The sequence below is a fragment of the Gopherus flavomarginatus genome, chromosome 20 (genome assembly GCF_025201925.1).
Source record: "Gopherus flavomarginatus isolate rGopFla2 chromosome 20, rGopFla2.mat.asm, whole genome shotgun sequence".
Classification (NCBI taxonomy): Eukaryota; Metazoa; Chordata; order Testudines; family Testudinidae; genus Gopherus; species Gopherus flavomarginatus.
The window spans coordinates 22,473,315-22,500,112 of NC_066636.1; the positions used below are offsets into that span (position 1 = coordinate 22,473,315).

Consider the following 26,798-nt stretch of genomic DNA (forward strand, 5'->3'; position numbering starts at 1 on the left):
GGAAATCACTCAAGCGACCTGGATTCTAGTCCTGGCCCAGCCACTGGCCTGCTGGGGTGACCTCGAGCAAGTCAATTCCCCTCCCTGTGCCTCGGTTTCCCCGTCTGTACAATGGGGCTGCACCCCCTTTATACAGTGCTTTGAGATCTACTGACAAAATGTGCTAGGTAAGAGCTAGGGATTATTATAGAAAGGGTAGAAGGGGAAACTGAGGCACGGAGCAGGGCAGTGATGTACCCAAGGTTGCCTGGCAGATATGTGGGTAGACCTCACATTTTCCATGTGGGAAAGCCACGTCGCCTAGGCCCCAAGTGTTCTGCCTGGTGTCACCAAACCTTTCGGTGGGGGGGGGGGGGCGGGAAGCCTTGTCTATTAACCCCACTGTAATAATGCCAGGTGATCTGGAGGGGAATTGGTGACGCCCAGGCTGGTCACTAGGGGTCACTAGCGCATTACAGACCATTGAGTTGGTCATTAGCAGGCTGCTTGGAGAGGCAGCAATGGGAAAGAAACACTTAGCAGGGGCCCGTGCAAGCCAGGCCTCCCTGGGGCTGCACGTTCACCACCGTCTTGCACACTTGGCGGGGGTGGTGGTGGATTGGGCTTCCCTCCCGCATGGCAAAGAATGCCAATCAGAGACGAAGCAATAGAGGCGATGGGAAACGTCCTAGCCTGAGATCCATGCCAGCCGTGCTTGCTCGTCTCATACGCTCACTCCCACCAGCTGTTTAGCACGCCGGGGCCCGGGGAAGGCTGGTGTTGTGGGGAGGGAACTGGTATAGGACGCCGGAGAGCTGCATTCGGTCCTTGGCCCTTCACACAGCCTACGTGACCCGGAGCAAGTCCCTCCATCTTTGCCCAGCTGGACAATTCTCTCTAGGCCTGCCTGGTCTATTGGATCACAAGCTTTTGGGAGCAGGGACTGGTTTGCCGAGGTCTATGTACAGCACCAAGGGACCCTGATCTTGGCTGACAATGGTCTAGCTGCTCCCGCGCGACAAAGAATAAGAACCACCACCATAGGCCAGCTTTTTTAGAAGTGGCCTGCGCTCTATGTGCAATTTTTCCCAGCTCAGTTGCCAAGCACGGCGAAGCCTTCTCACCGCTGCATCATCTTTCCCACCGCACTAGGATTTCTGGGCACGGCCATCACACCTGCGCACAAGCATCACCATCATTGTGACCAGCTGACCGGACCTCCTGCCTAACACGGGCCATAGGGCTTCCCTGAATTAATTCCCGCTTCATGTCCAATTGCCGTGATGGACCTAGAGTGGATCTTTTCAAAGCACATCTGATTTTGGATGAATGTGGCTTCCAGGTTAAAGTCGAACTAGGACCGATGTGATATAAAAAGCGCCACCTACTGACACATAGGAATAAGTGGTTCTGGTCATCAGGAAAATAGGGCGAGCATTTTATCAAGAATTTGGACAAGCAGTCCCCTCCCCCTCCCCGCTCCCCCCCCCCCCCCCGGCAGATGGGGATTTGGGGCAACAAGCGAGAGATTCTTGTCTACAAACAATCTTTATTCACCGGGTTTGGTGTCATCTTTTATACAGACGGGGTGAGACTAGCCAGGCCGTGCACACTTGTTTCACTGACAGACTGTGCCGCGGGGCGGTGAGGGCATTGCCGGACGGGTGGAGTGGGGAAGATGGCATTGTGACTTGGTCACTGGGACTTGTATAGACGGACAAATCAGGCTGGGCTGGTGGTGAACCTCCAGGCTCCAGGCGCAGCCTGTTCTGATGCTGGAAGGAGCAGTCTGTCCAGGAAAAAGATCCCTAGCAAACACTCCACACAAATGTTTGAATAAGAGGGAGGAAAGTCAAGAGGGACAAACCCCCTACCCCACCCCCCAGTCTCCAGAATGTCGCCAGGCAAAGGGAACTGGGGCCTGAGCCATCCAGCACGTGTCCCCAGCATGGCGGGGGGGGGGGGGGGGCGGTGGCTGGGGAGAACCAGAAGAAAAAAGGGGTAGAATGACCCTATGGGGGCAGCTGAGTGTTTAATGGGAAATATTGGGTCAATTTCAGCCTCCCCATATGGACCCTGTGCAGGGCTTTTTCCCCTCAAGTCACTGGATGCTGGATGCAAGAAGTTGATGAGACAGATACGGCCCAGCTCCCAGGCCTTGTTCTTCAGCTGACACTGGGGCGACTCGTGATTTGATCCAGATGTCCCATGTGTGATCCCTGCGGATGATCCAGCAGCAGCATCATGGGAGCCAGGCAACATTTTTCCTTCTCAAGGTTTTTTCTGACAGAAACCAGGTTTTTAGTCAAAGAAGAGATTTCTGCGGGTGACAGGGGGCAACGTTTTGGGCTAAATTGGGTGGGGTTTTGCTGAAAATTTAAAATTGTTTGGCTGAAATTTTCCAGTTACCAAACACTGAACCATCTGTTTGTTTGGGGTTTTTTTCCACTTAAATCTTTGGAAGAAAAACTTGGCAACGAAAATGAAAGCGTCGTAGAGTCCATCGGGGTTTATCTCCCCAGGATTCCAAACCTGTGCACATCAGCTCCGATCGCCGCCGCGATACACGCCGAGAGGTTCAAAGCGAATGAAGACTTGGGGGCAGGTACCAGATGGGCCATCCCGGAGAGAGTGTGTCTGATCACACACTGGGACCCAGGTCGCGTTGTGGAGCAGAACAGAGGCTGGGGATGTTTGGGGTGTGAATGAAGCGTGTCTCAGGCTACCGGTATGGTGCACTGAGACCATGCTAGGAAGACAGAAGGCTCTGCACACCCGGGGCACCTACCTCCCTGGGGAGTTGTGGGTGGAGGGGTTATTTGTGGGTGAATGAGGATGAGTCACCGGCAGATCCTGGTGGCTGTTTTTCTGGTGGCTCAGCCAGCACCTCATTGGAAATCAACTTCCTCAGCCCTGAGTCAGGGGCAGTGGTGGTGTGCGGAGAGCTGGCTGGTTGAGGGATCTTCTGGTCAGCTAGCTGGAATGGCAGGGTCCCCTGGGACAGTGCAATCAGGGCTGGAGAGGAGCTGACATCCCCCCACCCCTCGCCCATCTGCCAGCTTTAAAGCCAGACAAGCAGGGAATGCTGGGGGGGTGGAGGCCTTGTAAGTCGGGGGGATAATGCAGACCTTCACCTCCCCCACCGGGATCCAGACTGCCAGCGCCCTTGGCCTGAGGCCGGCCCTCAAGCTCCAGCTCTGGTTTCACACCAAGGCAGCTCTCTGCAGAGGAGGCCTCCTGGTCCTCCTCCCCCTCCTCTGGCTGGGAGAGGTCCGGTGGGAACCCCAGCCTCCCTCCCGCCATCGCGCTCCTGGGGCCCCGTGTGGCACCCAGTGGGAGCCCGGGGAACGCTCTCCCCTGCAGCCTAATGGGTGGGAAGCCGACACCCATCAGGAGGGTTTCTGATCTGGGGAGTCCCAATGGGCTGTGGGGCTGGGCCCTCTCCTCCAGGGGCAGCACCGACCGGCCACGCTGGAGGATGTGGCTGGGGAAGCGTGACCAGTCGGGGGAGCTGGGCTGGGGGTACTGGGGAGGGGGACAGAGCTGACGGCTGGAGGGGGGGCCGAGGCCGGAGTGCGGGAACGTCGACGGGAAGGCGGCCAGGCGGGAGAACTTGTCCTGCACTCCCCCACAGCAGCAGGGAGAGGGGAGCAAGCTGAACTCTGGGGACAGGAACAGAGACGGAGCAAAGTGAGACCGGCCCAAAGCCGACGCCAGCCAGCTGCCCCGCACCGCGCATCCCCAGGCAGCCCCCACGTCACGGAGATGAAACCCAAGAGTCCTGAGTCCCACACCCAGTGCCCGAGCCCCTAGTCCCCACAACTCCCTTGAAAACGAGACCTCAATGGCTGGGCCTTCTGTGTGCGCGCTGGTGGGGGTGGGGGGGCTGGGGAGGGTGACAATCAGTCCACTGAGCACTGGGTCGGGAATCAGGACACCTGGATTCTTCCCAGGCTCTGCCACTGCCCTGCCAGGTGACCTTGGGCAAGTCATGCCACTGGTGTGTGCCTCAGTTTCCCCTCCTACCCTTGTTTATTCAGACTGCGAGCTCTTCGGGGCAAGCACTGTTTCCCCCTGTTTGCAGCGCCCGGAACAGTGAGGGCCGGATCTGGCCGCTAGGTGCTGTTATAATACAGATCAAGCTGGAGCTCACCCTCCTGCCTATTCATCACAGCCCTACTGCCCCTTCCTGGGGGCTCTGGGGCGGCAACACCCGTGGTTCAGAGTGGCCCTGTGTCCTGTGCTCCACCAGGGGCCCTGGATGGGCAGGGGGCCTGGGCAGGGCAGATCCAGACTGTTGTGTCTCTGCAAAGCCCCGCAGGGGTCACTGAACCTGGGTCTCACCTTCGTCCCAGGCAGGGTCTGCAGTCCAGGCTGCTGGGGATTAACCCTTTGAAAACCAGGCAGGTGATACCTGCAAGGCGGCTGTGGCTGCCCAAAGATTTCCAGAGACAGGCAGGGAGGGGGTTGAGCGGTGGGGGAGGGGCTTTTTGAGGCTTTTGCCCTTTCTGAGTCCCTCCCTGTTGGCTCCTCTCTGACCCTGCTCTGTGCTGCTGTCCCCCCCGTCCCCCACGGCACTTACGGGGCCCACTGGGAGTCGCTTTCTTGTTCCCTGTGCTCGCCATGTCCAGCGGGTCCCTGAGGCCTCCGTGGAGGGCCAGCTGGTCAGTCAGAGCCTGGCGGGTGAAGATCATGTTCTGCAGGAGCTGGAGGGGGAATGAGCTTTGCAGTGGGGACTCCCATATTCAGGGTCCTAACAATGAGCCTGGGGTCCCTGGGGCAGCCTGGGACTGACGCCCACCTGCCCCCACCCATGGGGCAGTCTGTGACCCCATCCCAACACCGTGCATGGGGCAGTCCGTGACCCCATCCCAGCCCCGTGCACGGGGCAGTCTGTGACCCCCCCCCCACCCACGGGGCAGTCTGTGACCCCGTGCCAGCCCCGGGCCCTGTGGTTACCTCGCTCTGCATGCCGGCGGAGAGCACGGACGGGCGGTACAGGCTGGTGGCCCCCATCAGCAGGGGCGGGGAAGGGTAGCGCACGTCCCACAGTGGGTAATTGACGAAGATGAGTTTGCTGAAGTTAAACTTGTAGGTGAACCTCTTGCCCTTGGTCTTGTGCAGGATGCGCTTGTTGTAATAATACCTGGGGGTGGGGGGAGAGGAAAGAGCCTGACACGTTAGAACAGTGGGGGACGGACGTGTCACTAAACAGACAAGCGCCATGAAGCCGAGAGACGATCCAGGAATCTTTTCCATTTGTATAAAAAAAATCATTAAACTCTCCTCCTCCGCCCTGAGCAGCAGCAAGCACTGGGGCATTAACGCCTGATCCCGCCTGCTAGGAGAGACAGCAGAAATTTCCAAAGGACTTGGCCATGTCTGTCTGCCTCCCCTCTGGGCTGCTCTCCGCTGGGTGGAGGCCGGGCAACAGAGAGAAGAGAAGAGAAGAGAAGAGAAGAGAAGAGAAGAGAAGAGGGACTATCTTCTCCTAGAAAAATAAAAGCTAAAGGCCCCTTCTCTCGTGGTCTCTCTACCCTTACTCGCTCTTTTCCATCATTCCCCTTCTTTTCCTGCTCCAAAGGGTCAGCGATGGATCTGGGTGTCCCTCTGAGTCCATCCAAGGTACAGCCAGACTGAAATAAGTTTCCCCTCCTCCTCTAAATCCAGATTTCGCAGTTCACCTCTCATCCATGTGCTAGGCCTGGGGCCTGAACTCCCCTAAAAGCGGGGGAACTCAGATCCCGGCCTGGATCAGGTCCATGGCTAGCGGGCGCCTGTTTGCCCTGATTCCTGGCGGTGGAAAGAGGCAGGACTGGGCAGCGAGGACTATAATGAGGCTGCTGGACACAGACAGACCCTGTGGTTCCCTCTAGCTCGGGGACTGCGCTACCTAGTGTCCCTGGCTCCTGGCATGGATGAAAGCGGTGCTGGAAAGCGCTGCTCCCTGCCTCTCCACCGAACACCCAGTCCCTCCTTTGATCCATAAGCTCCCCAGTCTCTGCCCTGGGTTGAGACGGGTTCCCCTGCTCCCCGCCCCACGCGGCCCTTTCTCCGCACCTGAGGGCCCGGCTCAGCTTGTCGTAGTTCATTTGTGGTTTGCTTTTCCTCCTGCCCCACAGACGCGCCACTTCATCTGGATCCTTGATCACAAACTCCCCATACTCGCCCTGCTGCCAGGCGATGACATGGCGGAACTCCTCCTTCTGCAGCAGCTCCAGGATGAAGTGCCAGAGCTGGATCTGACGGGAGCCAGGGCTGGATTCTGCCTTGTAGGCCCAGTCTGGGAAAGCCAGCCCTGCAGAGCAAGTGAGAGCATAGTCAGAGCCCAGCTATGGCTGCCCTCTGCCTCCCCACAACTCCCAGGGGACTTCCTGTCTTCCACTGTTACACGGCATTGCTGCCATGCTCCACCCCAGAGGTGGCTGCATTTCAGTGCTGGGCGAGTGAGCCCTGTGCAGTGTGGGGTTGCCAGGAACCCGGTTGAAAAGGGACCGTGGCAGCTCCGGTCGGCACTGCCGACTGTGCCGTTAAAAGTCCGCTCAGTGGTACAGCGGGAAGTCCAGGGCCTCTGTGGCTCCCAGAAGCGGCCGCCAGGTCCCTGTGGCCCCTAGGCATATGGGCAGCCAGGGAGGCTCTGCGCAACGCCCCCACCCTGAGGGCCAGCTCCGCAGCGCCCATTGGCCAGGAACCGCAACCAATGGGAGTTGCGGAGTGGCACCTGTGGGTGCGAGGTCTGCACATGGAGCCTCCCTGGCCACCCATGTGCTAGGGGCCACAGGGACCTGGTGGCCACTTCCTGAGAGCCACAGTAAGTGCCACCAGACCCCGCACCCCAAAATCCGTCTCGCATCCCAAACCTCTGCCCCACCCCAGAGCCCGCACCCCCAGCTGGAGACCTCACCCTCCTGCACCCCAAGCCCCTCATCCCCAGAGCCCACCCCTCCAGCTGGAGCCCTCACTGCCCCCTGCACATATCTACCCTCTACCCCAGCCCAGAGCCCTCTCCTGCACGATGAACCCCTCATTTTTGGCTCCACCTGGAGCCTGCACCTCCAGCCCAGACCCCATACCCTGTGGCATCCCAGCCCCCTGCTCTAGCCTGGAGCTCTTCCCACACCCCAAACTCCGCATCCTCAGCCACACCCCAGATCCCGCATCCCCAGCTGGAGCCCACACACACCCCGCCCCACCTCAGCACCCTGTCCCAGCCCAGTGAAAGTGAGTGAGGGCGGGGGAGAGCGAGTGAAGGAGGGATGGGGGATGGAGTGAGAATGGGGGTCTCAGAGAAGGGGCAGGGCAGGGGTGTTCAGGTTTTGTGCAATTAGAAAGTTGCCAACCCCAGTGCAGCATTGCTGTGAGGATGTCAAACAGCTGCTGAGAGCCACCCCAGAGGTGGCTGCATTTCAGTGCTGGGTGAGCGATCACTGTGCAGCATTGCTGTGAGGATGATAAATAGCTGCCTCGTTCCATCCCAGAGGCAGCTGCATTTCGGTGCTGGGAGAGTGCTCCCTATGCAGCATTGTTCTGTGGCTGTTAAACCACTGCCATGTTTCACCCCAGAGGTGGCTGCATTTCAGTGCTGGGGGAATGATCCCCACATATATCATCTGTAAAGGGCTCTGGGAGTAAAGTTGCTGCATAAAGGTACCCAGACTGTGGTACCTCCAGGGGGATGCAGGTGCTCAGCACCTCTCAGGACTGGGCCCCTCGCTCCGTGCAGCGTTGCAAGGGCTTGGCCCGGCCCACAGGAGGAAAGGAGGACATGCTTTCCTCTCTCCCCTTGAAGTTCCACGTGGCATGGTCTGTATTCTCACCTGAGATCCAGCAGGAGCTGGGGACCCCCTCGGACATGCAGCCACAGTACATCTTACAGACCTGGGGACGCACAAAATCAAAGCCACCATGGCAGTGAAAAGGAATATGGGCTCGGACCTCAGGGCAGTGCCACTGTCAACGATTCATGTCACTATTGGGCCTCTGGAGCACAGTACAGCCCGATTCCTTTGGAGGCAGTGCTCACCAGTGGTTAGAGCAGGGGCACTGGGAGTCAGGACTCCTGGGTTCCATTCCCAGCTCTGCCACGGACTTGCTGCTTGGCCTTAAGCCAGTCACTTCGCAGCCTTATGTCTCGGCTTCCCCCCCTTTGCAAGAGGGATTATTACCTAACTCACAGGTGTATTTGACATCAGAGCTAAGAGGAAAGGGGTCTCCCCACTCATTCACATGCAGCCACAGTCTGGCTCCCTCAGGGATCTCTCCTCTGCTTTCTTGCAGAACACGTACTGTCGGGTGGCACACGACATTTGCATAAATCAAGGAAATAAACACTGGCTGCGTGCGCTGAGGTTGCTGGGAACCCTTGGCCAAAGGCCCTTGGGAGTGTCAAGAAATCTGTCACCACGCCTTGGGCTGGGGTGTTCTCTCCAGCTGCCCCTCCTAAACCCAGAGCTATGGCAGGCAAGCCCTGCCCCACGGAGGATGTGGAGAGAGTCACTCCAAGACAGGACATCCTTGTTCTGCTGAGAGAGAGAGAGTGTGTGATCCTTGTTCTGCTAAGTGTGTGTGTGTGTGTATGTGTGACTGTGAGTGTGAGTGTGTGTTCGTCCCGGCCAGAGGAGACAATCCCCGATGGGGGCACGGGCCCTGCTGTGAATTATTGGTATTTAACATGTACGCTGCAAATAGCATTTAGACAGCAACCAAGTCCGGGCCGGGGTCTAGCAACCACCCCTCCACAGCTCCCACTACTAGGCCATATGGATACGCTCTATTACAGATGCCCTCCTACTCACACAATCGTTCCGTTCCGGAAAGCCTTGCATAACTCGCATTTTCCATAAGTCGGAAATGTATACATGTACGTTACGCAAAAATTTCTGCAACTCGAAAATCCTATTTCTGGCTTATGGAACTTTTTCGAATTTACGTAAATTGAGTCTTGCGTAACTTGACGAGCAGCTGTATTATTTAGTTGTCCTGGGGGGCCATAACCGTAGACTGGGGCCCGACAAACCTTCACCAGCAACAACCCCAAAACAGTCCTTGCCCTGAGGATTCTGCAGTCTGAAGAATAAAAAAGTATTTAACAATCTAATAAATAACATTATAAAAATCAGGATAATAATCGAAGGACCAGAGCAGGGTACAATATATAACCCGATCATCTACACCATTCCCACCAGTGAAGACCCAACGATCATTAAGGACGCTCTCCAGTATACAGTTCAGAGGTGCGGTGTTTCTTTAGACTTAACGGGCCTGATTCTTGTCCACACTAAAGCTCCTTTATTCGGTTCTGGCGAGGCCAAGGGGGCTGTAGCCCATGAAAGCTTATGCTCAAATAAATTGGTTAGTCTCTAAGGTGCCACAAGGACTCCTGGTTTTTTTATCGTTATAGCTGTAATTTACTCTCGGTTTAAGGCCCCTTTACGTTGCCAGAGCAGCGGGCAAACGAGAATGAGGCCCAGATTACTGCTACCAGCAACAATACACAGAGCTCTCCGTGGAACTGGGCAATGCTCAGTCAGGATCGGCCCCCCGGGACCTGATTCTTTCTTATGCTCAGCGAGGCCCCTTTCCACTGGCGCTGTGGTCCTCCAGCAGCGGCTGCATAAAGGGGCCAGAGTGTAACGAGGAAAAGGGCCCATAGCGCATGGCCTCTCCAAAGTACTTTTCAAATACGAACTGATTCACTGGTTCATCAGGGCTGTGATCAAGGAGATCAGGCCGGCTTCTACTCAGAGCTTGGCGTCCGGATGTGATGTGATGTGACGAACCGGCGAAATATATTTATCGAAGTAGAAAAGGCAGGAGCTAGTGGATGAAACTGAACAAGGAACGCAGGAGAAGGACCAATATAACCCGCGGGTCACAACAAATGTGAGAAGGAGAAACCCGAGGAGTTGGTCAAGGCTCGAGACAGAGGGAAACGGGGGCAGAGAGATTGCCGATGGGGATGTGTGGTAAGGGAGAGAGAGACGTAGCGAGAGAGAGAGAGTGTTTTGGAGAGGGGGCTGGAAGGAACAATCCTGCACTGACGCTCATCTGGACACACTTGACTGGACAAAACAGGCTTTGCCCTTAGCTTCTGTACCTCAGACAAAGAGCTGTGTAATCACCGCAGCCAGACGCCACCTCTGCTTCTTCCACCGGGTAGCCGTGAGAGGGTGGATTTCCTCCCCTGGATTGCTCCTTCTGCTGATTTCCCTGTGAGGCGCATAGAGAGGTTGGATATGGAGCCAGCCAAAGCCCCTTCTGCACCCAAGAGACTCAACCTAGACCCACGAGCTATAGGGGATGTTGTCCCCTTCTGCCTTTGTGCCTCACATCTCCTTGACCAACATCCAGAAAATCATATCTATTGTCTACATCTCTAGAAGACCTTTCCCCTGCTCTCTTGTCTCCAGGAGACTTCTCCACTTCATTGCTACAGGTTCTTCAGTGGGTCTGGACCTCTTACTCCTGTCTTCTCCAGGGCATCACTGCAAACTGTGAGTGGGGATGCACCGATTTGTTACTTGGGCCCGATATTTCTGAAGCAGAAGGGAGAATTATATAACAAATGCCTGGCTGGAAAATTAAACCAAAGGACCTTCACTTTTCCCCAAGATCTGGGTCTCCAATTTGGGCAAATTTCTCAGTCACTCTGTTGTGATTTAAAGAGAAACTCCCCCTTCCCCCTTCCATTACGGTTGTTACTTAAGGAAAATGCAATATTTTTGTATTGAAAAAACTCCTTTGCTGGTTATGATTTTTAACCATTTTTTGAGCATCTGAACATAGTTCAGGATTTCAAACATCATAGGGTGACAAGCAAAAACACCCCCTTCACCCGAAATTCCCTAGGTAAACTGCTGGCTAAGAAAGAAAGAAAAAGAAAAAGAAAAAGAAATTGACTAAAAAAGTTGAAAATGCTCCTTCAAAAATCACAGCCTTGAAAACTAAAAATCTTGGGAGCTCTCAGATTTGGTCTTCACCTACCTTGCTGCTGAGATGTGGATCTCTGGGGATTTTTTTCAGCTAGAAACTATTGCATGCAGTTAGAAATGAATGAGCAAGAGAGAGACTGAGAGTTTTAGGAAGATTCATCTTTATATATAAAGGAGGGGTAAGGGTTAATTTTAAATCTTCTTACCCTACTCCCAGGGAAGAGAGGGAGCGAGAGCTCCTACTCCTGAGGTTGGAAGGATTTGGGATTTTCCTGCTGGGTTTTCCATAGGCCCATAGAAAAACTGCAGTTAGTCCTCTGCACCCTGCTCTTTAATAACCTCTTTCTACAAAACCCATTGCCACTAGAAGAAAAGAATCCATAGGATGAAATGCATTTAATGTTAGTTCTCTTTTTTAAACTATGTTGGGTTTTTTTCCTTCCTGAACTTACCCTTATTTTCCAGAAAAGTCTAAACTGGCTAATTTGAGACTAAAAACAAAACAAAAACCCAAACAAACCGAACCCCCAAACACTGCAAATTCTTTGGGAATGTTACTGAAATGGGCAATGGGCCATTTTAGGGGGATAAAACAGTGTTAAAGCAAAGAATAGAGAGAAAAGTAACTTTAAAGGAAAAATAGGATGAAAAGGCAACAGGAAACCAAAGGGCATCAAAATCTGGAGAGAAGAAAAATATTTTGCATTGGCAGGATCCTCCGGAGAAAAAACCAGGGTGGAAAACAATTAGCCGCACGTTTTGCGCTTGGATTGTGCAGAGCAAATGACTGCTCAGGAGCAGACTGGCAGAGACTTGGGCCCAATAACTGTTCAGTAAAGGGCCTTTCTACTATCAGGGAGAGTCCTTCCACTGACTTCAATAGGGGTCTGTTCCGAACACACACACACACACACACACTCCTGCAAACACTCCACTTTGGTCAGTCGTTCCACCACAGTTTTCATTTAATGCAGTTTATTAGAAAAACAAATGAACAAAAACAAGGGATTTCTTCCATTGTGGGAGGACTTGAGGGAAAGACATTGCTCACATTCATAGATCCTGGTGTCGGAACGGTCCCTAGGCAGGTGACGGAATCTGCATTTGGCAGATTCGAAACAGGCAGCTGGTTTTGCATGCAATGCGGAAACAATATCAAAGCAACTGGTGACAAGTCCAGGCATCGCTGAAATCAGCCGGCGATTTCCTACTGATTTCAGCAGGCTTTGGATCAGGCCCATGGTGCAGAAAAATCATGTTCTCTTTATATCCAGATCCAAAATGTAACTGAGGAGAAGGCGATTACTACTAAACTCCCCTCTGTTAACTGGAAACAGCCAGTGTGATTTACTATTCGCTCACATTAAAAACAACAACAGAAAATCATTACAATGGGGCGGGGGAAGGGGAGTACATTTCCCTGGCCCAAGTCCTCCACTTCCTACCGCCATCAGTTCAAGGTGAAATTTACCAATTCCATCGTTCCCCTTATTCCAGATCCTGCCTTTAGTTTGGGCCAGATACTCACCTAGCATCCCCAGCTCTGCGTTTGCATTTTCCTTTTATTATATTTTCTGGACACTACAGCCAAATAACCACAATAAGACAATTCTCTCTGCTTGGGGTAAAGCAGAAATGCAAACAGGCCACTGAGGATAACAGATGGGAAGGGGAAGACGGGACTAGAGACACCTCCATGTTATCTGATTGGCGTTTAAGTTTATGAATAATGATTTTATTGTTTCCTTCCCAGCTTTCTTTCCTTTTCCCCATAATTTGCTCCTTTATTTTTTCTCGTCTTTATTGTTTTTCTTTCTTCCTTTGTTTCTTTATCTTGTTTTCGTTATTTTGGGCTTGGGGTAGGGCTGTTTGTTGTCTGGATTTTACGTCTATTTGAAAAGTAAAAGCCTGTTTAACAAATTCATAGAAATGAAAACCCAGTTGGTCTGTTTTCAAAAGGGACCTCACGTTATACTTCCCTTTCCTTCCAGCAAAGGTCTCCCTAGCAATACGCGGCAGTGCTTTGCTTTCCACAAGTCGAGTGCTTTTAAAAGTTGGAGAATTCAATTGCAGGTCCTGATCCTCAAAAAGCTTAAGTACGTGGAACAGGAGTACTTGTGGCACCTTAGAGACTAACACACAAGTGACTTTGCTCATGGAAATAATCCCACTGGGCCTGGTTCCGCGTGACACTGCTCTGCTAGTGCAAAAGGGTGGGGTAAAGGCACCTTAGCGTCATTCAGAACCGGGCACACAGAGGAAGAGAGAGACCGGGGGGAGGGGACCCACATGGCAGGAGTTATGAAGAGGGAGATCAGAGTCAGGAACGCCTGTGGGGGGTGGCTGGCCAGTGCTCTAGAGGGGCAGGGAGTTGATAAGTGTCGCATCATAGAGAGTTATTCCCCCAGCCCCCTGCCCACACTACCCCCAGCAGGATGCAGCGTAACTGCTCCCCTGGGTTATTCCGACCACAGTCAGGCCCCCATCCCACAGGCTCGTGACTTTAAGTGTCTGAAGCACCTTGGCTAGAATTACACCAGGGTGACAAAGCAGAACGTGGCTCGGCGTGTGTGGGGAAAGCCCTCCAAACTGGCACTGGGTAAGCAGCATAGATCAGTTCCTAGCACTCCACATACTGCCTAGTGGTTAGAGTGGAGTGGGGGAATGAGGGGCCAGGACTCCCAGGTTCTAGCCCCAGGTCTGGGAGGGGAGTGGGGTCTAGTGGTTAGAGCAGCGACATCTGAGAGGCAGAACTCCTGAGTTCTGCTCCTGGCTCTGCCACAGCCTGGCTTGTTGACCCAGTCACCTCACCTCTCTGTGCTGACAGACAGCGCTTAGTGTTTTCCAGATGCACCCCCTAGCCTGGTTTCCAGGGGCTCTGTCCCAGCTCGCCCTGCCCAGCCCAGGGCAGGAGGGGAGGATGAAACCCTGGGGAAGAAGATGCCCATGAGGGGAGATGGAAGAGACAGGGTGCGGCTGGGAGAGCGTTTCATGCTTGTTAGCGCAAAACAAACCGGCCTGTCTCTTTGGGGCGAGACTTGCCTGGGTTCTTCCCCAAATCTCCCTCCAATCTCCTTAGCTGGCCCCACGCAGCCATCCCAGGGCGTTTCAGCCTCCCCCTGCTTAGCAGAGAGCTGGGAGGGGGGAAGAGGGTCAAGGGCCTGTTTGTTTAAAAGCGTCTAATGCTATTAAAACAAGCCGATTAGGGGACATCGGAACAGCCAGGAGCCTGGGAGGGGGAAGCAGGGGTTGGGCAGACTGCTCCCTTCCCAGGAGGGAGCCATGAACGCAGGGGCCAGATTACAATTGAGCCTAGCCCTGGGGAAACGTGCTGGCTTGACAGCTCTGTCCTCAGAAGAGACATTCCGGGGAGGAGCAGCAACAGGGGACCCATACACCCCTCCCCACCTCTCCATTTAATGGAGTCGTTTTCTGCTACTGGCCAGAGCAGGGGGCTGAGAGTCAGGACACCCGGCTTCCAGTCTCAGCTCCTCAGCGAGTGTGTCTAGTGGGCAGAGCAAGGGACGTGGGGTCGAATCCTAGCTTTGGCAGTACCAGATGCTACCGGTTCTCAGGTATTAGGTGCCGAGGGCCTGATTCTCATTTGTACTCTGCCCCTGGCAGCAAAAAGGGGCCCCAGTGTAACGAACACTAGGCGATCCGTACTGACGCACGCAGTACAATTGCAATTTGACAGATTGAGTTTTTCAACCAGTCCCTTCCCCGCTCCATGCCTGTTTCCCTACCTGCAACATGGGTCTGATGATAACAACACCTAGTGCTTTTCATCTGTAGAGCTCAAAGCACTTTCCAAAGGCGGTCGGTATCACTATCCCCATGTTGCAGGTGGGGAAACTGAGGCACAGAGCAGGGAATTGACTTGCTCGGGTGCATCCAGCAGGCCAATGGCAGAGTGAGGAACAGAGCCCAGCTCTGCTGAGTCTTACCTCCCTGGTTCAACCCCCCTAGATAACACTCCCTGAAAAGCTGGGTATGGAACCCAGGGGTCTTGACACCCAGTCTCCACTGCTCTAACCACTAGCCTCCACTCCCTTTTAACGTGTGCCCCTTAGATCCTTCCCTGTTTCTGTCTCCTCACCTTGCTCCCGCTCTGCCTGCCTCGTTTGTCTCTTTGGGGGATGACGCTTTAACCCCCTTCTTGGCTTCTCGCTGCCTTTCACTGGGGCACACTCAGAACCAATGGCTGGATCCTCAACTCACGTTCATCAGTCCACACCAGCAAAGGATCTGCCCCCCCAACTGCAGGCCTGATTCTGAGCTCACTCCGGTGTCAGGCTGGAGCATCTCCAGTGAAGTGCGTGGTGGAGTCACGGGAGGAGAATCAGGCTCTGGGCCTCTCTCCCCCCTCTCCCCCTAAGTCTTTCCTCCGACCCCAGGTGCTGACTCTCCTCATTCGCTGGTCTGGGTCTCTCGGGGAAGTGGTATTTAAAAGGCTTTTGTAACACGGTCAAACAGAAACCTTAAACGAGGAGGGGGTGGGGGGATTCAATAGGATGAAGGTCACTCAAGGTGAAAGCCCTGGAAACTGGCAGGCCAGACAAGGGAAGGCTCAGCGCATCCCAGCTGGGATGGGGTCTGGGCCACGGGAGCCAGGAGCAGATCCTGGAGGCAAAGCTTTGGACCGGAACCAGCCCCCAAGGCAAGTGGCCATATAGTGGAGGAGACACATTGGATACAGCAAAGAAGAGCAAGGGGGGGTGATCACTGCCCTCCCCGGGCTGTAATGCTCCCCACACACAACCCAACCCCATGCAAAGCTGGTCCAGATTTCGGGTTTCTTGTAGGATTCGCGTCAGCTCTGGAAAGAACCTGGGGCTGACTGAGGAGTGCTGCTGTTTTACGCTCCGTGTAAACCCAGGGGAGGCTTGGCTCTTTCGACTGAGAGGCCCACTTTGATTGTGAGGTGCAGATCCAGAGGCGTGATCCCCACATGCAAGAGAGGCAAAAGAAACGATTACGCGGCTCCTGCTGCTGACCGCGAGGCCCCAGTGGGGTAGGTGCTGGACATGCACATCAGAAGAGACAGTTCCCATATTGTTTGCCACCCTGCTTTGTGCTGGTATCACGGACAGCACCAGGAGCAGGGCAACAGAGGATTGGGCCCTTGTGAATTCTCTCTCATTGGCTCCGATTAGGATTCACACTAAGAAGGGGACTTGGATTTGGGATGGAATATTAGCTGCCTTTATCCTCCAAGCCCCGACCTAATCCTAGAAGCTCTTTGGGGTTTTCCGTCTCTGGGTAAATCCCCCTCAGCACCGACCGACAATCCTGGCTGGTATCAGAGGGAATAATCCGGTCAGCAGCACAGCCCACCTGAGGCGATCCCACTCCCCTCCCGTGCCACTTTCCCCACCGGCAGCCCCTTCCCAGGCCTCCAGCTATGGGAAGCAAAGCTCAAGCATGAAGGGCGTCTTGTCGTTCCAGTTTTTGAATCATGATGCTTAGCAATTATTGCAACCCAGGACGGTCCCAATGCATCCCTCCCCACCCACATGCTCGTAGAGGGATGGCAGCCAAAAGCACCTGGGACTGCATTTGTTACGGGCCTGGAGATACGAAAGCAGTAAATAAACTGCTCTGAGCTCAGGCAGGTCAGGAGGACACTGTACCCCGGCTAATATATCTGCCTGCTAATGTGAGACGGAACGAGCCCAAACTGGGTCAGATCCATAGGTGTAAGTATGACTTCTATATCTGGGGGGGGGGAGTTAAGGATCTGGCCCATGGACCCCAGTCCTCCTCTGTTCCTTGGAACATTGGGGGTTCATCTCAATAAGATCAGGGCCCATTCCTACTCCCCAGCTCTACACAGGATGGGTTTTGAGAGAGGTCTGCAGCAGGCACTGGGGCGGAAGGAGGAGATGCCTCTTGCTACAGCTGCCGGGCGTTACCGTCCCACAACCATGTTGGTTCCCCTGCTCTGTGGATGTTGCTAAATCCTCTCCGGCTAGAGAGCTGTTTCGCCCCGGGGCTCGTCAAGACACTTCTAATCTGAAGCGTATGTTAGTATTGCCTGTAGGACGCACTGCCCGGAAGGTAATTTCACAACCTTTCCCTAGGGAGGAGACCCCTCTGACCCCCTCACCCCTAGGATGGGCCATGCCCTCTTCTTTCTCAAATGATACAAGTCCTGCACTGTGCTGCTCCCATCACAACAAGCCACACTTCGAAGTTAGTTCACCAAGCAGGGCTGTCGCCTTGGTCTCTGGTTACATGAAAATGGTTTTAAATGGGGGAAACAAATGAACACAGGCAGGCCTGGGGCCTGGAGGAGATCACAAGCCCAGTGTTGGTGGGAACCCTGTGGTTACAATATCGACAGCCCACGGACCCCTGTGCACCCAAGGAGCGGGTTTCATTGCTGGCGGAGTTAAAGTTCTGTCCATCTCTGGGAACACCATAAAAAGTGGAAACTCTCGGGCGAGAATGAAAGCTGCGATGAGAAGCAATGGCCCGCATGCATCCCACAGCACAGAGCCACCTGCTCCCAGGGGAACTTCTGCTGGGCTATGTGGAAGGATGGGAGAGGGTCGGAGTTGCGGCAGATTTCAGAGGACAACAAGGATCTAAGAACTGAGTGATCGGAAATCCAAAGTAACGACAAAGATCTGGAGATACCCACAAGGGAGAAAATCCTATTTATTAAAGACAGCGGCCCCCCCCCCCAAAATGGGTTGCTGATCTCTTACCTTTCCAAGCAACCTGGATCCCTCTTGGTCTCTCTCTCTTCTGCTCCCTCTGTCTGTCGCACGCGACTTGTGCATTTCATCACATGCTGCGTTAGGGTTACTTAAAATGAAAACCCAGCACTCCACGCTCCCAGGAGGGCGTCCGTGGTTGCAAAGACAATAGCGTTAACCCTCGCAGGTCTCCAGCTGCTGACCGCGGTCCGCTCCGTGGGATGGCAGCCCCAGGTCTCCTCGTCTCCTCGCTTGGGCTCCCTGATTGGGAGAAGAAGCTGGGTGAACGTGGCTCCTTTCTCCCCACCCCTTACCCCATTCCCAGGCAGAAATTCCATGGCCATTGTCTGCAGAGCTGGTAGCAGAGCATCCGCAGCCAGGGCTGGGAGCTGTTCTCAGCAGCGACCCCTGCTGGGAGCGACGGGTGGCGGAGACACCAGGCCGTGGTCTCCCCTGCCATAGGCAATGAGCTGAGTGAATGCCAGTGCTGCTAAGAGGTGGCAGATTCTGGGAAGAGAACAAAAGTCCCAGCAAGAAAAGGGGACGAGTTCCCTCACTCTTCGGAGGGGGCTGGGAGTGGATTGCACTTAGCTACTGAAAAGCATCTTGCTAGAGACCTTGCCTGGAGCTTTCCAAGGCCCAGCCAGGGGTGGGAAAGCCCAGCAAGATGGAATATGGAAGGTGATTGCTCCAAAAAGGCACGACATCCAGTTACCTGCGTGCTGTGGAGCCGCTAGACGAGGGTGCCAATATCCAGAGGTCTCTGCGGAGATCGGGGCCCGTTGTGCCGGGCATGGTGCTGAATATGGCGGACAGGTCCCGCAGCGAGGAGCTCACAGTCTAAAACAGCCAAGACAAACAAGCAGCGGGAGGGGAAGCAGAAAGCAACTCAAGCAGAGGCAGGCACGGGACCAGATCTCTGGGCAAATCATCTTGCACCAGGATCACGGGATCAGGTGGTTGGAGGGCTGGCAGTTGAGACAGGATGCACTGCAGGCACCCGGAGGCACATCTCACCCGCTGACGCTGGTTCCATGCGTTCTCTAGCGGGAGTGTTCAGAGACACCTTATTGTTCCACTGCTTTGCCCCTCGCCCCCAGCTCCGACGTGGAGAGGATGATACTCCGGGGCAGGGGAGCAGAGATTGGTATTGGCCATTGGGCAAGCAGGAAGGGGGGCTGCAGCGACCTTTGGCCACTGCAACACAGGATACACTGACACGCCCTTCTTAGCTCCTCTGGGTAATGCAGAGACCGCCTGGCCACCCCAGGCTGCTAACAAGCCCCCCTCTCACCTCAGACACTCTCATCCTGGGCCCGGTTCGGCTGTGCCTCCTGCTTCCAGCTGCTGTCTTTTTCTGGAGCGTGTGATGAGGGCAACTCTCTAGAGGGTGCCCGGGGTGCTGCACATCTTGCTTCTCCACTCACATAAGAGGCGGTCTTGGGGCTAAGGCATTGAGCTAGTGACCTGGGTTCAATTCCTGCCTCTGCCACAGACTCCGTGTGTGACCTTCATCTCCCCACCTGGAGGGCAGGGACAATAATCCTTCTATCTCACCTAATTAAACAGTAAGTTCTTCCAGGCTGGGACCAGGGGGCTGATAGCGACTGAGCCCGCAAGACTCAGAATCATGAGAGCACTGGGGAGATCTCCAAAGGCAGGAAAGACCTAGTGACTTGCCTGAATTAGAGTTTTTCATCCCAGCCTGCTCTGAAAGGGGGAAGGACGTCTCAGAGATGCGGCCAAGCTGTTCTCCTCCGAAATCGCTGGCTCGGATCCAGCCCAGGACTGGAAATCAAGACTCAATGGTGCCGTGTGAAATGAGTCAGTGGGGCTCAGTCTAATTCTAAGGGGACAGGTGTCTACGCTGCAGGAAATCATCATTACTTAGGGCCCTATTTGCTCGCCCTGTTGACAGCTGGAGGACTGGACACCCCTCAAGTTGCAGTCGCTTTCAGATACTGATACACCCCCAGGTACTGCAGTGCCTGTGTACATCACAAGCTTTAATGTATTCACCCCTCGGCACCCCTGTCTGGTCGGGCAGTGCTGCTATTCCTATTTGACTGATGGGAAACTGCCACAAAGAGGCTAAGTGAGTCGCCCAAGGTCAGAGAAGAAATCTGCAACTGAACAGGGACTCCACTGGCACTGCCCTAGGCAGGAAGTATGGCCGCCTCCCGGCCCTGCTCCGTGCATGAGCAGCAGACTCCTAGTGCCAGTCAAGAACCTTTTAAAAAGGAAACAATCCCCGACGGAGGGTTTGAGGAAGAGCAGCTGGTGGCTTGCTCGGCTCTACACATCTCTGCAACCTGACGCTCAGGGGAACGCTGGGTTTGCCCAAAGGGAAGGTTGGCCCACAAGGGATCCCTTGGTCTCTCTGCAGCATTTGGCATGGCACTCGCTCCTCAGCTGCCTAGCACAAGGCCCTGGCTATGCTGGGATTTTAGCCACGTGCACAATCCCTGGCACAGCCGTGATTTGCACCAGTGCCACGTGACTTACAGTGATGCAGCTCTGTGTCTGTTTCAGTCGTGCTGTGCTGGTGCACACTGTGTCAGCACTCGACCTTTGCACCAATGCGACTGTTTTGCACCAGGGGCTAAAACACCAGTTGCGTGAGGCCAAAGCATCGCAGTTTGTGGAAGCGCAGCTAGGCCTGTGACTCTAAGGAAGGAGCCAGGAGGAGTCAGATTGTTGGGTCTGAATCTCCATTGCCCTGGCCTGTCAGCAGTGAAAGAACTTCTTGGAGGTTAGGTCCATCAATGGCCGTTAGCCAATGGGTCAGAGATGCAGCCTCTGCTGTCTCTAAACCTTCGCCTGCCAGAAGCTGGGACTGGACGACAGAGGATGGATCACTCACTATTCGCCCTGTTCTGTTTGTTCCCTCTGAAGCACCTGGCACTGGCTACTGTGGGAAGACAGGACACTGGGCTAGATGGACTTTTGGTCTGACCCAGTAGGACTGTTCTTTGGTGCAGTTATTTACACCAGTGCAAAGTGGGTGTAAAATCAGCAGGGAAGTGTAAATGACGCACAAGGTGCAGGGCCAAGGAGTGGGACCTCTGGGTAGGTCTACACTACCATTAGCCACCTGCGGCTGGGCCGTGTCGCTGACTCAGCTTCTCAGGGCTTGGGCCATGTGGCTGTTTAACTGTGGTATAGTCTGGAGCCTGGGCTCTAGGACCCTACGAGGGTGGGGATCTCGCTCTGATAGGGGTCATGCTATTGACTAGCTCTCCTGAACCAAGCCCAGCCACCCTCTTCACATTCCATATAACACGAGAAACATCTGTGTCCAATTTTTTGTTCACTTACATAGAGAGAAGAGATTAGGAGCTGTCCTCTCTGCAGATCAATGCACTGCTCTGATTTGCTCTAACACCAGACAGGCAGGGAGAAGCTGTGAGCCCTTTTAATTCACCACCTCCAGGTAGTTGATGAAGATGGGAAGAAAGGGCCAGGGAATTAAATTCGGGGGTTATTTTCTGGTTAAATCCACCGGCACTCGCATGATGGAAATGGGATAAATGCGCTGGGCTGATTGATGGGGAATGCATGCGTTGGGGATGCTGTGTGGGACTGTGTTTGAGTGAGCACGTTGTGTAAGAGAAGTGTGCGTCAGATAGAGACACAGTAGCGGTATGCGTGCGTGTGTGTGCGTGCGTGCGTGCGTACAGAGGAGAGAGGGTATGTGATAGTTCCTGATCTACCTTCGTACTTTTAAATCTAGACAAGTTACCTAGCTTGATCTAGTTAAACACCTTCTAAATCTCTACTCAAGACCACCTTAGAATACGAGTTAAAGCCTAGGTCACTCAGTCTAATGGCAGACACCTTTAAATCCAAGGGTTTGTCTACATTTAAAAGTTAATTCAGATTAGAGGTGGAGTGTGAATTTGAAATGCACTAGCTATTCCGGAATAACTCCACAGGTTATTCTTACTTAGGGTGACCAGATGTCATGTTTTTAAAGGGACCATCCCATTTTTGGGGATTTTTTCTTATATAGGCTCCTATTACCCCCCACCCCCTGTCCAGTTTTTTCACAGTTACTGTCCGGTCACCCTATTCTTACTGGACTCAGAGTGCCTGGTTCCCGTTTAGCTTAATCCAGCACTCTTCCTTCAGAATAAGTATTTCCACACATGGGGTTACTCCAGAATTGCTATTCCAGAATAACCCAATGAGTAGCCAAGCCCCTAGTCTAGACGAGATCAAACAGATAAACTCTGTGTTGCGTGAGTGAGAGTGACTGTGGTGTACATGAGCACAAGCTATGCAGTTGTGACTGGTTTATTTGAGAAAAGGTGTAACACATGAACAAAAGTGAGACAGCGTGCGTGGTGAAAGCAGGAGACATGCACAAGAGTGAACCAAAGAAGTGGCTGATAGTACAGATCCCAGGCGGGATGGAAGAGCTGGATCAGTAGGAAGGGCCGGGGGTACCGAGAGAAGGAGAGATACTAGGGTGGCTCACAAAACCATAACTATAGTTTGTGAGAATTTATCAATCCCCTGCCCCCCCACCCCATTTTTCAGAATTTCAAAAAAACCAAAACAAAACAAAACTTTGAAATTTTACACTTTTTGACAGTCAGAACATTTAGCTCAGCTCTATTGCCACTCCGAAAATCTGATGTTTTTCAACTAAATTCTGTGTCAAAAAGCTTGGGTGTTTCGGTTGAGAATTCAATTTTCAACACAAAGTTGTCTCAAAAGCTTGCAATTTCCAGAAAGGCTGAATGTCTCTCACTTTCCCTGTCATATGCACACACTCAGCTCTTGTGTTAATGTTCAGACACTAAACTTTATCCACCTTGTTCTTTCTGCCGTTCGTCAGGCCCAGACATCAGCTCCCTGAAAGTTAATTAGGCAAAGGGATGCATGCTCCTTCTGCCTACATGCTACAAAGTTGCTGGATTTTTTTCCCTAACCTGGTCCGAAATATCGCCCAGGTGGGGCTGAGCAGAGACCCCAAATGGGAGCAACTGAGTGTAAGGCGTATTGGAACTCATCAGAGCAAATTATATTTGTAATCTGGACTGATCATTTCCCCACACCAACACACAGCCCCAAACAAATGCAGAATCCCACACATAGCTACAAATGCATAAACAAACCACTACATGGACACACAACCACACACAGATGCAGAACCGCCCCCCCGCCCCCGTTATAAATTCATAGACACAGACACACTCACAACCACACACAAATTCAAAGCCACATTCACAGCTACAAATTCATAGAAACAGACACACTCACAACCACACACAAATGCAGGGCCACATTCACAATCACATGCACACACAAATACAAACTCAGTAAGAAATGCAGCCAAACCCACACTCAGGTGACACACACACACACGCCCCTACAGTGTACAGCGTTGGGTGGAGTCTGGAGTCACTTATTTACCATCCTGGAGCCTGTCTGGGTGGCCGACAGGGTGTATCTCTGATCCAGCGGTGCCCACCCATTGCAACACCCTAAGCCATGCTGGTGCCTTGCCAGGAGCCCCAGGGCTGCGCTGGTTTTGCCAGTTACACACAAAACTGAAAATAATACACCAGCCATCTGGGTATTTGTCCAGACTCGAATCTCCCTGGAGAGATTGACAGAAGGGAGTTGTTTGCTGAGCTCACCAATGGAAACCTGGATGCAGCCACCTCGTCTAACTCCTGCTTCTCATCATGAGCTCTCCGAGGGCTTTACAACACCTTAGCCAACATCACAGAGCAAGTCAATGGCAGAGTGGGGAAAGGAACCCAGGGCTCAACTCCCAGTGCCACCGCGCTGTGTCTCTGCTGCACAGTTAATGCAAGTCGCTGGCACTCAAGTTGTGTCTCACGCTGGCCTCGCACGAGCGAGAGCAGCCATGTTGCAAAACAACCCCCAAGTGGATGCGATGCCCTGCCTCCACATGGGCACTAGTCTCACTCATGGGCGGCTCTAAGATTTCTGTGGGCACTGATTCAACCACATGCACTATCTCTGGGGACTGTATTTTATTCAGTTGACAGATCCCTGTGGGCCAGCGATTGTATGCCACTCCAGCAGGCAGGGTTACTCCAGTTGCCCCAGGAAGCAAAAAAAAAAAAGGTGGGGCGGTGATTCAAATGAATCACATAGGTTTGTAAACACCTCCAGAGAGGTGCTACCCACTGGGGAGGCTGGCATAGAGTGGCTCAAACTGTCTTTTTCAGAGACAAAGAAGAGGCTTTATTAATATAAGGCAGCTGGGACAGGTTTGAACTGATTTGGGGCCTGCTTTCTGATCCAGCAAAAGGACAGGACCTTCTTCCCTTGCAGATGGGCTGGAAAGACTATGCCCTCCCAGGGCCCCATGAGACGGAGCAGTGACCTCTGGTACAGGCACTTTTATTGTTTCGAGGTGTGTTCTCTGGGATCCTTTTACCCTCAGAAGAAAGGCGCTTGCTTAGAAAAAGCCGGGAGGTAACTTGCGACTGCTGGCAGTTACTCTGTTCACAGCCATCAGAGGAAGCAAAATGTAGGTAGTGGCTTTTAGGCAGACTAGCCTGCTGGGGTAAGGCAGGGAACTGACCATCCTTAAACCCCTAGTCAGCGGGGGTTGGGATAAGGAGCATGGCCCAGACTGGAGACCTGACTGGGCCCTCCTGGAGCGGACCACAAAGGGGGGAAATTCAGAAGCAGTTATCCTGGAAGTGTGACAGGTGCATCCCCTGGTCCTTAGCCCTAAGCTGAGCCGCTCTGTGACTATTTTCACAATGGATTGGGGTAAGCAATTGTCTGTCCTCCCTGAGCCCCATGGGTGGAGTTCAGAATAGAGCCCCTGCCCCTCCTAGAGCTGGGAATAGAAGCCAGGAGTCCGGACTCCCAGACCCCACTGCTTTAACCATTAGACCTTCCTCTCTCAGAGCACGGAACAGAACCCAGGAAGCCTGGGTCCCAGCCCGATGCCCCAGTGCCCACTGAACTGCTAGTCGATTGGTTTGGTCTCTCGTCCCGCAGCGTGACCATACTTGGCCTGTGAACTGCGCACGGGAGCTTACGCCCAGGCTAGGGCAGCCAAGGAAGCCACCACCGCTTTGATGCTGAGAAGCAGACAAACAAGGATGTTCCCTACCCAGTTCCTCATGGACTAATTGCAAATAACCGGACGGCAATCAGAGCCTTGCAAGGCATAAGCGGCTGGCGCATACTAAGATATCCACACTCCCCAGCCTGGCCCAGTGGGAGGACGTGAATGGACCCGATAAGTGGCTCAGCGAGCCGGGGCGGCTCGGGGGACGACACCATCCCCGCTGCAGCTCCGGAGATCAATATGCCATTTCTCATCAGTTAAGTTTCCCCCGACGGGCGAGATCACAAATTAAAACAATAAGAAGAGGCGGTCGGGGAAGAAAGCAGAAGAAACAAGAGGCAGCGGCGCAGCCACAACTCCGGCAGGTGGCTTGTGGGGGAAGAACAGCGCTGAGAGATGACTATTAAGAAAATCACCTGCCAAATTCAAAGCTCGTCCCCATGTGAGCATAGGAAAGATCTGATGGATGAGAATAAGGAAGAGTGTGATGGGAGAAAGAGGAGAAATGAAAAAAGGAAAAGGAAAGAAGGGAAAAATGAAGGAGCAGAATGAAGAGAGAGGATGGACATGAAAAAGACAAGAAGGCAACAGGAAGGAAGGGGGAATATATGAAAAGCAGGAAGAGAAAGGAGGGAATGAGGAAAAGACAAGACAACAGGTTGGAGGTGAATGAAAAGCCTGAAATAAAGAAAGGGAAGGAGGAGGGAAAGGAACTAAAGAAGGAGGGAGTGGGAGAGAGAAATGAAAGGAGGAGGGGAAAAAGGACGGGAAAAGGAAGCAAACATGCCAGCTGGGGGCGGGGAAGGAATGAAGGAAAGCCTGAGAGGAAGGGCGAGCGGGCGAGAAGGGCAGCGCCGCTCGCTCTGGTTACAGAAGCCTCCTCACGTCCCATTAGCGGCAATGAGAGGTGACAGCTGTGGGTCGATACCAATCGTGGCAAACAGACTCCAAGTAATAAACCCATTTCACTCACATCTCCACCTCCGCCCCCTGCGGCTGCTACGCCTGACCCCCGGCCCAGCACCACCGCCTCTGCACAGACAGTGCACCCGGCCCCCCCAGAGCCTCCAGTCCTCCCACCGACACCCAGGGGCTAAAGCCGGCTCTCCTCTCCCCTGCCGGCCCCCGAGTCAGCTCCCCCTCATGCCCCCAACCCCGAACACAATGGCCTTCATAGTCACCTTCCCCGACTCCCACAGTCCCCCGAGTTGGCTCCAGCCCCTACATTGCTGCACTGGGCTCCCTCTGGGTCAGCTCCAGCCCTCACCCTCACATCCCCGCCTCATCATCTCTCCACTCCCCCACAGACCCAGCCTTCCTCTGGCACCCCGACCTGTCCCATTGTTCTCAGGTCCCTCTGTCTCTGACCCTCTGAGTCAGCCCCAGCCCTGCCATGGACGTCCCAACCTTCCCTCTAGCAACACGTTCCTTCCCTTCCTCTCCTGGGCACGCCGGCCTCCTCGCCAGCCCGAGCAACCCTCCTTCCTTCTCCCCTCTCACCCAGGGCCGGTGTCCCGGAGCAGGTACTCTCAGCCCTCTCTCCTACACGGCTGCTGATTTGCACCCACAGGGGCCAGAGGCTGGTAAAAAGCCCACCCGGGCCTGAGTGTTGCACATTTCGCATTGCTAGTGGCTTTATTGTTGGCGCTCGCCCCGCCTTCAGCTCCATGGACGCTGCTGTCTGAGGAGACAGGCAGCCATTTTGTTCGATTGGGTTCGGTGCAGGCTGCGAGGAAGGATGGAGCAACGGTTAGGCCCTCGCCTAAGGCTGGGGAGATTAGAATGTAATTCCCTGCTCTGACACCGAGTCCACGGGGCAAATCACTTCGTTCCATGCCTCAGTTTCCCCATCTGTGACATGGGGACAACTGCCCTCCAGACAGGAACAGTGTGAGGATAAATGCATTTACACACACTGCGTGAGCCCCTAGTTGAGCTGTCTACACCTGTGCCAAGTGAAAGGTGACAGACTTTTTACACTCCTTTGACACTGCAGAAATGACTCCTCTGGAGATTTCATTCTCCTTTACACCGTGGTCACATTCTGCCGTTCCTGCAGCATCCAGAGGCTGTGAAATAGGTGTAAATGCCACAGCAGTACCCTTGCTGTCAATG

General features: G+C 53.8%; 1 protein-coding gene across 1 annotated transcript; it reads right to left on the reverse strand.

Annotated features, from left to right (window-relative positions):
• Positions 1-1,099: 1,099 nt before the first annotated feature.
• On the reverse strand, positions 1,100-17,782 carry ETV3L (ETS variant transcription factor 3 like). The gene is made up of 7 exons (XM_050931002.1): positions 17,624-17,782; positions 7,797-7,857; positions 6,040-6,277; positions 4,939-5,125; positions 4,562-4,685; positions 3,123-3,641; positions 1,100-1,155 (listed from the first exon to the last, which is right to left on the reverse strand). Exons 1-7 carry the CDS (start codon positions 17,696-17,698, stop codon positions 1,100-1,102), a joined length of 1,260 nt encoding a protein of 419 aa, XP_050786959.1. The 5' UTR covers positions 17,699-17,782.
• Between the last annotated feature and the right edge of the window lie 9,016 nt (positions 17,783-26,798).

Coding starts and splice junctions, on each gene's coding strand:
- ETV3L (XM_050931002.1), bottom strand. CDS start 17,698: ATGCACAAGTCGCGTGCGACAGACAGAGGGAGCAGAAGAGAGAGAGAC. Junction 3,642..4,561: donor AGCGACTCCCAGTGGGCCCC/GTAAGTGCCGTG, acceptor TCCTGTCCCCAG/AGTTCAGCTTGCTCCCCTCT. Junction 1,156..3,122: donor CGCTGGCAGTCTGGATCCCG/GTGGGGGAGGTG, acceptor GCTTGTGCGCAG/GTGTGATGGCCGTGCCCAGA.